At 34.1% G+C, this 13455-nt stretch overlaps 1 protein-coding gene across 1 annotated transcript; it reads right to left on the bottom strand.

Annotated features, from left to right (window-relative positions):
- Positions 1-1359: 1359 nt before the first annotated feature.
- On the bottom strand, positions 1360-3290 carry LOC107778193 (uncharacterized). The gene is made up of 4 exons (XM_016598405.2): positions 3177-3290; positions 2971-3077; positions 1898-1976; positions 1360-1645 (listed from the first exon to the last, which is right to left on the bottom strand). The coding sequence occupies exons 1-4, from the start codon at positions 3177-3179 to the stop codon at positions 1598-1600; spliced, it is 237 nt and encodes a 78-aa protein (XP_016453891.1). The 5' UTR covers positions 3180-3290; the 3' UTR covers positions 1360-1597.
- Between the last annotated feature and the right edge of the window lie 10165 nt (positions 3291-13455).

Genomic DNA, 13455 nt, shown 5'->3' with positions numbered 1-13455 from the left:
CACTAGCAACTTATTAAAGATTAAAACATGTATTGTACTAGTACTTGCTCTTATGTTGTTAGCGAGCAGTTTAGCTAGCTGCAGTAATTGGAAAAAGGTACTTAGATAATCAGGAATATTTGCCAAGTATAAAAATACTACTAAACTTCAATCACTTAAAGTTTGTATATCTATTGGTTTCTTTAGTTAGATCAAATATATGTTCGTCTTTTTTCTGTTTGTTTAAAAACATCGCCATGAGATAGCAACTGCTTTAATTATAACTATGTTTATCGATTGGTCTATTAAGCTTTTTGATATAAGGGCATGAACTTCCCCATTGTTGGAGTTCAATGCATATAGGATTAACTATATATATATTTATTTTATTTTATTTTTATTTTTATTTTGGAGGTAGCAACTTACCATGCCACACAACGAAAAGAATGTTAAATATAATGGGAAGGTCGGTACATAGACAAATAATGATGTTACATCTTATTTGTTTATACGCAGATAATATGGCCAATAAACCTAACAAAAACAAGAAACTATTCTCTAAGGCGGATTATATTAGTGTCGCCTGTCAATTACTTTATAGAAGAAAGTGAGGATTCCTTTGCTTGGGTTTCCATGAATACTGAGCAATTCCAACAAACAATAAATCCATTGAGGTTTTAGAGAAGATAAATAGAAGAAAAAGGATTGAAAAGCAGATGTACTGATGAATGGATATATATATATATATATATATATATATATATATATATATATATATATATATATATCTCTTAGAATGTAGCCTATTACTTATTAGATCTCATGTGAATTGCGGAAAGCTCTTTTGTGGATTATTATTGTTCACTCCTGCAATTTGATAACTATCCTTATGCAAGAGTAAAAAATAATATTAATCCACAAAAGAGTTATCCACGAATCACAAGAGATCTAATGTTTGATCGGACGCATAAAAGGCGAATACATATATCTATATATATTGTGTGTGTATCTATATGTATACATCCTGCATATCACACATTTTTGTGATCATTTATTTCTACTTATCTTCTCTAACTCCAATCATTTATATCCATGGATTTATTGCATTACCTTGAATTGCTCTTCTACAAAGTAATTGACGATAACACTCATACAAATCATCATAGAGAGTATTTTCTTGTTCGTATTGTTGCGTTTATAGACAATTCTATAAGCACATGAACACATGAGAATGAGATGTAACATCATGGTTTGTCTATGTACCTGCTCTCCCATTATATCCAACATTCTATCCGATGTGTGCCATGGTTAGTTGTTACATCCATACACTTCAACAAGTTCTTTAATACTAAAATTTTTATGCACTGAACTCCAACAATAGAAAGTTTCAAAATGCCTTACATCATAAGCTTAATAGGTCACACTTACCTCAATCAATTTTTCAATAAGCTCTCCAATGCTGCCATTCAGTTAAAAATTCTAAGACTACACCAGGTGACAAGGATCAGTTCTACAGATGCTATTTTCAATCATAAATCATATAAAACCAACTGCAATTCTCAAAACCATTCATGTAGAAACAGTAGTACAATACTTCATCTCTAACCATGTGGATGCATCAAACATATACGCCTGAAGCAAGTAGCAAAAACAAGGATCCAAAACCCTGCACAAGGTGCAGTGAGGAATCAGTACAAGCAACCAGTTTTGTGAAAACGAGAGACAACAACAAACTCAGTAATATCCCACAAGTGGGGTCTGGGGAGGGTAGTGTGTACGCAGACCCTATCCCTACCCTGGGGAGGTAAAGAGACTGTTTCCAAAAGACCCACGGCTCGAGAGGAAGAATAGAAACAAGCAAATATCAACAACAAAGGCAGAGTGAAAACAAGAGATCAAATCATTATAGTGCACATACCAAGAAAACAGATGCCATTGCTCCAGTTGTAAGCTCCTTCACGAGACTGCGATATTTCCTCGGAGAAGTAGCTTCATAGCTGTCACACATTCATAGGTTTGTTATAAGAGAAAAGACAGCAACACTTGTAGAACCCGGAATATCAGTCATACAGCAGACTTGTACTCTTTAACATTGTCTCAAATTATACCAGCAGACTGGTACTCTTTAACATTGTCTCAAATTATACTCTAGTAAGTGATCATTTCCACAGTTTAATCAATTTAACGCAACCAACAACTTATGTTGCTCGGACTCACTGAAAATGTTGCCGTGTGCGTGTCCGATCCTCCAAAAGTAATGATTTTTGGAGGATCCAACATGAGTACGGCGGCATTTTGGAGAGTCCGCACAACATAGCCAACAACAAACAGCTACAACAACTACACTTAATCTCAAGCTATTTTAACACAACCAAACCACTAATGCATAATTTCGTCAACATACATGACAATTTTTATTAGTAATAAACAGTTTACATCATATGAATAGAGCAACGATATCTGAATTATGTGAATTCCTCATGAATTGGCAAGTTTTATGCTGGTTGTCAGCCTACCGCAACCCTCCTCCTTTCTCCGGGCTTGGAACCGGCAATGTGAGCAAGCCCACACATCATATTGAATACAGTAACGATATCTGTATTATGAGGATTCAACATGAATTTGATAGGGTTTATGCTGGGTGCAGCGTACCGCAACCCTCCTCCTTTACCCGGGCTTGAAACCAGCAATGTGAGCAAGCTCACACATCATATTGAATAGAGCCATTTAAGAAAGAAGTAACAGAGTCAAATAAACAATTTCATGTTATTTAATTTCCTTATTCACAACATGCAACCATCTTCAACAGCCCTTTCTCACAAGTATTAAATGCAATCAATCAACGTTGACACAAATCACTTCAATTACTAGCATAAACGAATATTAGTCAAATACGCCTTAATCTTAAACTATTGGATCCACTAAATAAAATTCCCCTACATCCCAAAGAATAAAAAATACAGTATTACTAAAATCAGATCAAGCGCTTACATGAAGAAGGAAGCAGTTACGATAAGGCCAATTGCAAGCATAAATACCGCTAGGGTTGGGTACCATGTAATGGGTACTGGGCTTGAAATGGGTTTTGCTGATTGAACCTTAACGAAAAAAAAATATATTAACGAATTATATTAAAAAATTTCATACATTCGCTGAGATTATGATAAGAATGAAACAAGGAAGAAGAAATTGCATACCATTTTAGAGAACTTAGAGAGCGCAATGAGATGATCTGAGTTCTGAAGAGTTCGGGTATGCGATGGAATAAATATGGGAAAATATAAAAGTAAATCGCATATTTTTATGCGATGTACTGAAACTGCAATTTTTAAAAAACTTTAAAAAGCATGAATAGGTACTAGAGTAGCTACATCGTGCCAATGTTTAGGACTAATTTGCTAAGTTGAAAACTCAAAGGATCGACATAGAATAAGTTTGTCAACCTTTAATCCTCGAAATCGTCAAATCACCATGGTCCATTTGTGTTTGGAATAACCATTTTTCGGTGTATTAAAAATGCGTATTAAAAATTAATAATAACTTGTTTGACCAAGCTGTAAAAATTAATTTATTTTGAAAAGTATTTTTTTTTAAAAGTATTTTTTGGCGAGAATCAGCTTGTGTTTGGCTAATTGATTTAAAAAAAAATTCTGAGCAGCAATTAGTGTTTGGCCAAGCTTTTAAAAACTGCTTCTAAGTGTTTTTTTTTTAAAAGCGCTTTTTCAAAAAAGTGCTTTTGGAGAGAAACTATTTTTTTCTGCTTCTCCAATACTGCTTCTGTTTCTCCTCAAAAACACTTTTTTTTTTCTTCCAAAAGCTTGGCCAAACACTTCAATTTTAAAAAAAAAATACTTTTTTCATTGGAAAAGCTTGGCCAAACAGGCTATAATACTTTTTGCAAATCGAATTAGTTTTTTTTTTAAATGAAAATTTTAAATTTTAAAGAATGATAATTAATATCTAAGTGTTTGTTAGAGCAATAAAATGAAGTTATGAGTTGAGATAGATAGGAAAGAAATGATTTCCACCCAAAATTAAAACAAATCATTCAACCCCCCCCCCCCCCCCCAAAATCCCACCCCGTGGGTGACGACAAAGTATTAGAAAATAACTTAACTATTTTGTTTTTGGTAACTATCGCATTTTATTACCAGGAAAAAAATTGCTCTATTTTTTTTTGGTAACTATCTTGTAATCATACCGTAATGTATCCAACACAATGAATATTTAATACATTGCCTTCACGTACACCCATATCATAAAATCATAGTTAACTCACATTCTCGCCTTTAGTTTAGACCAGTGTTTTAAAAGGTATTTTTGGGCTTCGCCCGGGCTCGCTCCTGGGCGGGGCACTTGCAAAACGTCCTGGGGCTCATGTATGGTACTTAGTTCTGTGAGGCTTACGACCCAAGCGCCCGATCGTGCGCCCTAAACACGCCTAACGCGCAACGCTCGAGGCTCGCCTAACAGTTCTAACGCAAATCACGTGTCGAATTTCCTAATTAATATCATTGACCTTCAAAAAAATTTAACAAATTAATGACAAGTTCTATTCATCGGTAAAAATATGAAGATTGAGCATAACTCTAATAATGAGACATAATATTGCGAATTTATATCTTCACTTGTTATTGGTCGTGTCTTAGTTTATTTGTCCCTCCTTGTTATATACTTTTATTAATTTGATATCTTAAGCTAATTTGTATTTATTCATGAAGGAGTAATATTTTAATTATCGTACTAATAAGATTTTATTAATTATTTACTTTTAGGAAGGTAAAATATGGAGTTTGATCATTTTTTTTAAAGAAATTGTAAGTTCTTAATTATTTGAAAGTGAAAGACGTTATACGTGATTTGTATGCATTAGTTATACTAAAGAATCATGCTAGATATTTTTTTTCTATGAGTTCCTTTAATTTTCTTTAATTTTTAACTTTTAGTTTATATTTTATATTTTTTGTGTTATTATGTTATTTTATTAATTTATAAATTAAAATTTTTAAAGATCTACCCCATATTAAGTAAAACGCTCCGCCTTACGCCCCCGCCTTTTAAAACATTGCTTGTAAGTGGCGTATAATAGATTGTTTGACTAGTTTTTTTGTGAGGATGGAGCATATATATTTCACATATTTATAGTTTTCTTCAATTCTTATTTAATTTTATATATATATATATATATATATATATATATATATATATATATTTCACATATTTATAGTTTTCTTCAATTTTTATGCAATTTTATCTGTTTATAAATATTTACTGTCATTATATTATTTTATAAAATATTAAAAATTAAATACCTATGGGACTTACGCTCCGTGCCTCGGGGCTTACGCCTCACTAAGGCATACGTAAAACGCCTCGCCTTACGTCCACGCCTTTTAAAATATTGATTTAAACTTAATAATAGTAAATTAATATGGTTGGATATTAATACTAGGTGCGGTAAGTTTTTACCTCACGTCCATCGTCTAATACAACTCTAGCCAATTTGAGCTAATTTATCCCCTTGCAATGCTTGTTATTTTGTAATACTACGTTTAGTGTACGTATTGTGCACGTATTTTTTGCGTGTATTAAAAAATGTATGAAATGTAGAATAAAAATAAATTATATGTAATAGCAATTGACATCGAGATAAATACGACATTTCTTTAAATTCAATATAAATATTTTAGTGTATCAATATTTTTACTTAAGCAGTCATATTTATCTAATAATATAGATAGATATTGTAGCAACCCCTTTGGGAGGGTGTTACTTACGAAACAAATCTAATTTATTACTTACAACATTACGAAACAAATCTAATTTAGTAGCGGAAATAGGCTCATGCGATGAGGTCCAAAGTGCAATATTTTTTTATTTATTTTTTGAAAATACTCTTCATAATTTTATTTTATTTTTTAAAAATAAAATACAATGTCAAAATTTTAATATAAGGTGATATAATCCTTCTTGAATAATCAACATCACTGCAAGTTTGTATTGTACATAAATTTCAAATTATCGGGTATAAAAAAAAAAACTAATTTTCTCCTTTGTACATATATATAAGACAAAGTGTAAATTTAACATATTACAAGACTTGAGTTATTAACACACCTTAAAACAGCAAAATAAGTTACCAAATTCAAGTTACAAGATTTTGGTCTTAATATCCAAGCCTCCAAATAACATACATAAGTGTGACATATATATCATGTACAAGTCCCGAAATTATACAAAATCATGGTGCATATGCAAATGTGATCTCCATAATGTCACACCTCCTTTTTTTCGCGGGGGATAGGGGATAAGGGATTTTTCCAATTAAAGTGACATAATTCAAAATGGAATTATTTAATTAATCAGAGTCGCCACTTGGAATAATTTATGGTGTCTCAAGTCACCAGTTTATTTAAAATCCCAAATCGAGAAAACTTGGCTCTGTTTTAAATTTCGCAAAATCAGAAGACCGGGTAAGAAATTCTATTAATCCGGGAGAAGGTGTGAGGCACTTCCGAGTTCCGTAGTTTTAACACGGTCGCTTAACAATTAATAATTGGCCTAATTATCTGATTAATTACATATTTAGAACCTATTGTGCATCTTAACCTTTTAAACTGCTTTTAATATTGTGGAATTTGTTTGAACAAGTCGCGATGTCGCGCACTCGTTTATTTTTGTACACATTGCAAATCGCGCTACGTGAAACGCACCCGCGATTTACAACATGTTAATTTTATTATTATTCGAAGTTACGGTCGAGTCACGTGAAACGAACACTCGAATTGGGGATTATGTATCATGACTATGCCACGGGAATCGTACCCATAGTCACGATGATTTATTTATTAATCGCACCTAAAGCAAGCTATGATATTCATTATTCTTCCAAAACCTTGAGATTATTGTGAGGCCATGAGTTATGGAAGTCAATTGTGGATGAAGTGTAAAATTTAATTAAAAAGAGAGTTAACATGATCACTGATATATCTAAGAAAATAATACAAACGCGAACAGAACACTTTCTTGCTCAATTTTCGACCAAAGAGACAATTCAAATTTCCCAATAGATAGATTCCCTCAGGATTATCTCTAATTAATCTAAGCTGTGGATTCCCATCAACAACAACATACTTTAGTTTCACAATCAGAACCACAATGTAACATTCATAGTGCGATAATCATCCAGGAACTATGTAGTGAATTTTAAAGGCTCATGACCGACACAAGCATAGAAAGTCAAAAACAATGAGGATTGAGTTCACTAGAAATATATATACATGGAATTATTTGAAACCACAAAAAAAAAGTCTCATAAAGTACTGATCAACAATTCAAACAAGCAATCAAGATTTTTAACTAAAATAAAGCAATTAAATGATTTAGCAAAAGCAAACAAACATAATACTCAACTAATCCATAGTAAAGACAAATTGAGAATGGACCTTAACTGAAGCAATGATTTTCTATTGAACAAAGCTTCCAACAAAATTCATACAACGACCATTTATGACATATCCTAGACCCAAAATCGACTTTAGACCGGAACCTCGAACTCGAACCGAAACTTGTTTGGTGCAGTAAACCAAAACAGAAATTTAGGAGAAGGAACAATGAAATCCCAGAACCAAAACTTTAGTTCTTATTCAAAGATTCTGTCCAATTTCGTCCGTTTTCTCACTGTATCGTTCTTGTTCTTTCTTTCTTTTTGAGTGTATGTGTCTTTTTCCTTTAGCTTAGGAGATTCAGTCTGCAGCTGACTCTCTCGAATGTGTGCATGAGAGCTGATGATAAGGAAATGGGGTCATTTTTCTTTTGAAGGAAGCAGCACCGTTCCTTTTTTGGTGGGGGTAGGAATTAGGTTCTTCTTTTAGATTAGGGTTCTATTAGGATTTTATATGGTGTAGGGGAATTAATCCTAGCCCTTGGATGAAAGTAGATCAATGGCTATGATTAAGGGGGGTTTTAAAGTGTGAGAAAAGGGTTTGGGATAAAAAAAATTGGGAATAATGGGCATTTGTCTTGCTGGACCACCAAAATCCGAAAATGAGCTCCCAATTGGCCCAAATTTAATTCTTTCGCATTGAACAAAAATAAAAATACTAATACTACCAAAATATACTAATTAATCTTAGTTAATAAGAATAAACTATTAAAGTGAACTATAGATTAAAAATGAAAATATTTATGGTATTTTTTAAATATTATAAATATCATAAAATACTAATAAGCTAACAAAAATATATAATAAGAAACGAAATATTATAAAATTATTTTTGTGTTTTTAAACTTATGTTTTAAAATTAAAACTAAAAGTTGACTGAAATCCTATTAAATGAAAAATAAATAACTATTTTTTTTAAAATACTACTTTTAAAAGTTGTGCGAGTCAAAAATTACGTGCTTACAGCTGCCCCTCTTTGCTTGGAAACACGAAGAGTTTTCGGAGCAAAGAACAATAATCAATGTAATTGATTTATGACCCCGACGCTTATTCAAAACGAAACAAAGACGGACAAAAGATTGTAACTGAGCCCTGGTATTTGAGCTGCCTACATATCCTTGGCTATAAAGGAATCAGGACACGTGTAGTTCAGAAGTGATGGAGTGTGTAGAGAGGATGATAGAGTCGAGTGAGATACCGTTCCGTCGAGGTTCCGGTCCGCGATCTTATTATTACATCAAAATCAAAAATGAAAAAGACTAACTAAGCCTGCCAGCTATGAGTTACAAGATTCCTATCTATAAGTCTTCTGAAACTTGATCTTGAGTCTTGAATGGTTCTTCATGCAGATTTTTGATTTGAACCTTGATGCTTGCTAGCTGCAGGTGCAGATTCATCTCTTCAGCTTCTTCAAATTAAGACGGGACATGCAAAGCTTGCGACTTCAGTCATGTCTTGAGCAGCCCATATCTTTTCATCTGCTTCTACAGTTTGAATTCACTTCTTTTTTTTTCTTTTTTTCTGGATTGAGATTTCTTCTTTTGGTCATCTCGGATTGTCGACTTGCATTCTTGAAGCGAGCTTCTGTACTTCTAACTTGAATTGAATTCTAAAATGACTTCCCTCGTTCTTCATGTGGGTGCCTGCAACTGACTTGAAATTTAAAATAAATTCTCTCGTTCTCTAGGCGGGTGCCTGCCAATGACTTGAAAATTGAAATAAACTGGAAGTTGACCCTTTTCTTCAGGCGGGCACCCTGCTGCTTGCACTTGAAATAAACTTGACCTTGCGGTAGACTTGAGCTTGCAACCTTGTTTTTCAGGCGGCTCGCGCTACTTCTGATTTGAATTGAAAAACTGGAGATTGTCCCTATTCTTCAGGCGAGATCCTGCTGTCTCTGACTTGAACTTGAAAACTAAAAGTTGACCATGTTCTTCAGGCGGGCTCCTGATGCCTCTATAACTTGAACATGAAATAAATTCCTGCATTCTCCAGGTGGGCGCCTGATGCTGACATAAAACCTGAAATGAATTCCCTCATTCTCCAGGTGGGCGCCTGATGCTGACTTAAAAACTTAAAATGAATTCCCTCATTTTTCAGGTGGGTGCCTGATATTGACTTAACACTGAAATGAATTCCCTCGTTCTCCAGGTGGGAGCCTGCCACTACAGCAAAACGGACATAACAAACGAAACTTTTTTTGCCCCAGTTTACACTAGAAAGATTTGTGAGTTATTAGCAGAACTATAAATTACCTATGCTATTGATGAAGATTGCAATGATGAGAGTAAAATTGAAGACTCGACTAGGATGTGCGTCTCCTGTGAGTAAAATCAAGAAAATTTCGACTAGCAAATACGTCTGCTAACAAAAAAAACCTGGATGACCCAGACTAGGAAGTGCATCTCCTAGGGGTGAAACTTGAATTAGGAAATGCGTCTCCTAGGGGTGAAATCTCACTTTAGGAAGTGCGTCTCCTAAAAGTATATCCTGAAAGACCTAGACTAGGAAGTGTGTCTCCTAGGGGTAAAACCTTTAATCTAAAATTAGGAAGTGCGTCTCCTAAAGAAATAAAAATCTCAAAAACCCAAACTAGGAAGTGTCTCCTAGATTTGAGATTGAGCTTGCGGAAAACTATAAACTAAGCTTGACTAAACTAAAAACTAACCTTATTCTCTAGGCGGGACCCCTGATTTCAAGAAAACTAAAGATTGATAACTTAAGAAAACTGAAAATTAAGCCCACTCCCCCCCCCCCTTTTTTTTTTAAATCCAGACTTTTCTTTTTTTTTTTTAAACTTATTATACTAGGAGAAAATTCATCAGACTAGATTTTAATCTTAGAAGAAAGATTCATCAGACTAAGATTTTGATCCTAGGAGAAAATTCATCAGATTAGGTCTTTTTTTTTTTTTTTTGGTATCTTAGGAGAAAGATTCATCACACTAGGTCTTCAATCTTAGGAGAAAGATTCATCAGACTAAGATTTCGATCCTAGGAGAAAATTCATCAGACTAGGTCTCTTTTTTATTATCTTAGGAGAAAGATTCATCAGACTAAGACGTTTATCCTAGGAGAATAATTCATCAGACTAAAACTTCGATCCTAGGAGAAAGTTCATCGGACTAGGTATTTTTTTTGTTATCTTAGGAGAAAGATTCATCAGACTAAGATTTCTATCTTAGGAGAAAATTCATCAGACTAGGTTTTCTATCTTAGGAGAAAGATTCATCAGACTAAGATTTTGATCCTAGGAGAAAATTCATCAGATTAGGTCCTTTTTTTTGTTATCTTAGGAGAAAGATTCATCAGACTAAGATTTCTATCCTAGGAGAAAATTCATCAGACTAGGTTTTCTATCTTAGGAGAATGATTCATCAGACTAAGACTTCGATCCTAGGAGAAAGTTCATCAGACTAGGTCTTTTTTTTGTTATCTTAGGAGAAAGATTCATCAGACTAAGATTTTTATCCTAGGAGAAAATTCATCAGACTGGGTTTTCTATCTTAGGAGAAAAATTCATCAGACTAAGATTTTTATTGGGAGAAAATCCATCAGACTAGGACTTTTTATCCTAGGAGGAAAAATGTGAAGAGCAATTGCAATATTTATGCACACTAGCAAGACAGATAAAGGCAAAGATTTAAGAAACTTACCTTTGTCGGTTCTTCTCTTCTTTTTTATTTTTCTTTCTTTTCTTCTCTTTTTTTTTCTTAAACCCAAATTCCTTGCACTGCTTTGTTCCTGTTTCAAACAAAGAAAATTTTGTTAGTTTTAAAAGTGGTGGTCGGTTTGCAGCCTTGAGTCTTGGGCAGCTTGGCTTTTGCTCAATCAGCTTGAGTCAGTTTCAAGAGACTTTTTGCTTTACATCAACCCTGGTCATTTCACACCCGAGTACCATTTGTATTTGTGGCTCAATTAGCCTTATCCCAACTGGAGATCTTTGCTTAGGTGACCTTTTCTATGTCTTGAATGTCTTTCTGCTTTTTGAGCAATTTGTCTGTCAAAGAGAATCACCAGTTATCTTTGCTTGCGCCCAATAGGTTGACAAGAGTCTTTTGGGGGCAAACATTTTCATGAACCCTCAAGGCATGTTGACAGTAACGACTAAGTGTGCTGGCCAAATTTACTTTGTACAACTGAAAAACTGGTAGTAGATTTTGAAATCTTTTCTAGCTTGTTTTGACAAGGACTGACTCAAAGTGAAGGATACAATGATGCAAAGAAACAAGTATTAACAAGAAATGCCCCTGTCGGAAGGAAAGAAGGAAGAGCTTTTTTTTCTTTTTTTTCTTTTTATTTTGCGGTAACTAGCCTTAATGATCATGACATGCATTTTGGACTTAACAGTCTAATCTATCAAACTGGCCAAATCTTCCCTTTTACCATTCTTATGAATTTGAAGTCGGGCTTGTTCGTGCCAATCCTTTGCATCAGCTTCACGACTCACTTTCGACAAGTAGTGCCCCGAGGAATTTTCACCAACAAGCCTCTCTCATTTATTTATCTCTTCTTACCGTCGCCTTACAGTGCCCGTGAGGGTTTTCACTAGTAAGACTCACTCAATTTTCTTCTATTTTTTTTTTTTTGCTTTCTTGTGTGAGCAACTTGACAGTGTTCTATGTCGCGTGACAACTTTTGCTCATTGCATGCTTTTCTTGGCATTCTTGAAGGCATATCAAGAGGTCTTTTTTGGAAGGTTTTTTTGGATAGGGTTGGAAAGAATGGTTGACATAAAGGCTCAAAGTAGACTCAAAATAAGGGGCTGTAGATTTACAACTCTCGGAATTGACTCTTTCAAAAGTGAAATAAAATCTTTGCCCCAGTTTCAGATATCGGAGATTTTTTGGAATTTTTTTTTTTACTCTTATTTGGTTGGACCGAACCGTGTAAGGCTGCCTACGTATCCTTTTTTTAAAGGAATCAGGTCTAACATAGTTCAAACATCTGACCTAACTATTTTTTTTTCTCTTTTTTTTTTCAAAACAAGTTGCCCCAACTTTTATTTTATGGGGCATGGGTCACTGTTCTTTTCTCTTTTTTTCACTTGTACTTTCTAAGAGTTGTCCCAATTTGTACTCTTGGGGTATGAACTTTTCTTTTCATTTTTTTTTATATTCTTTTTTTCATTTTTTTTTTACTTTTGACTCTAAACTTGATTCCAAAAGAGGGTGGTCAAAGGAAATAACATAGGCTCAAAAGGGGTAACAAAGGATATAAATTATTTAGGTAGTAGAAAGAGGGCCTCCCAACCTCGGGAATGCCAATCATGTTATCCCTTCACAAACATGACATTGATGGACATATCGCTTTTGGGGTCTCGTGGTCGAAAGACACTTTCCATCCATTAATGTCAAACTTTCCAAACTTACAATTAATTCTTCCTCAAATCCGATCTTCACAATGATTTGAAGGTAAAGATCATTAACCCCACGGGTATGACTATTCTAGTTCCACATGAATTTGAACCGAGCTTAATTCCAAAGTGTTTTGACTCTGTATTCATCCTCAAAAGTGTCTTGTTCTCAGTTAACCAGTTCAAAACTAGACTGATTTTATAAAAGCCGACCGAAAATTTTGCATGCATGTCATGTCACTAGAACTAGCGGCGAAAGAATTAAGCATAAAATGACACCAAGGGACAGAATGACACAAAGGGACAAACTGTATTTCATTAATAAAGGATGGCAGGATTTGACAATAAGACAAACAAACTGGAATCTGGGTTACAACCCTGGATAACCCAGATAACAGAAAAGATGACAAAATAAACTACCAAGACTCCTCCTTGTCTAAAAGAGGAGTGACTTTCCAGTTACTAAGCGACATCTTAGCCACAAATTTGCACATCAGCACTACAATGGCATTCAATCCTTTTTATTGCTTTTGATTCGGCACTCACATTTTGACTTTTTGACTGAACCGTTTCCAATATTGGTTGTCGGATTTCAGTACTGACGGCATGTAAAATTTCAAAGCAACAGATTTGCCAAAGGACTTGGAAGAAAGATCGTCCAAGCAGAACATGTCCTA

Source organism: Nicotiana tabacum, chromosome 21, assembly GCF_000715075.1.
Source record: "Nicotiana tabacum cultivar K326 chromosome 21, ASM71507v2, whole genome shotgun sequence".
In the NCBI taxonomy this organism is placed as follows: domain Eukaryota; kingdom Viridiplantae; phylum Streptophyta; class Magnoliopsida; order Solanales; family Solanaceae; genus Nicotiana; species Nicotiana tabacum.
The sequence above is the reverse complement of the archived record's forward strand: the minus strand, read 5'-3'. Positions and strand labels throughout refer to the sequence as shown.

Excerpts from the sequence above, each read along its gene's own strand:
- LOC107778193 (XM_016598405.2), bottom strand. Across the intron at positions 1,977-2,970 it reads GTAACTGCTTCCTTCTTCAT|CTATGAAGCTACTTCTCCGA; the intron begins GTAAGCGCTTGA and ends AATGTGTGACAG. Across the intron at positions 1,646-1,897 it reads CAATGGCATCTGTTTTCTTG|GGTTTTGGATCCTTGTTTTT; the intron begins GTATGTGCACTA and ends CACCTTGTGCAG.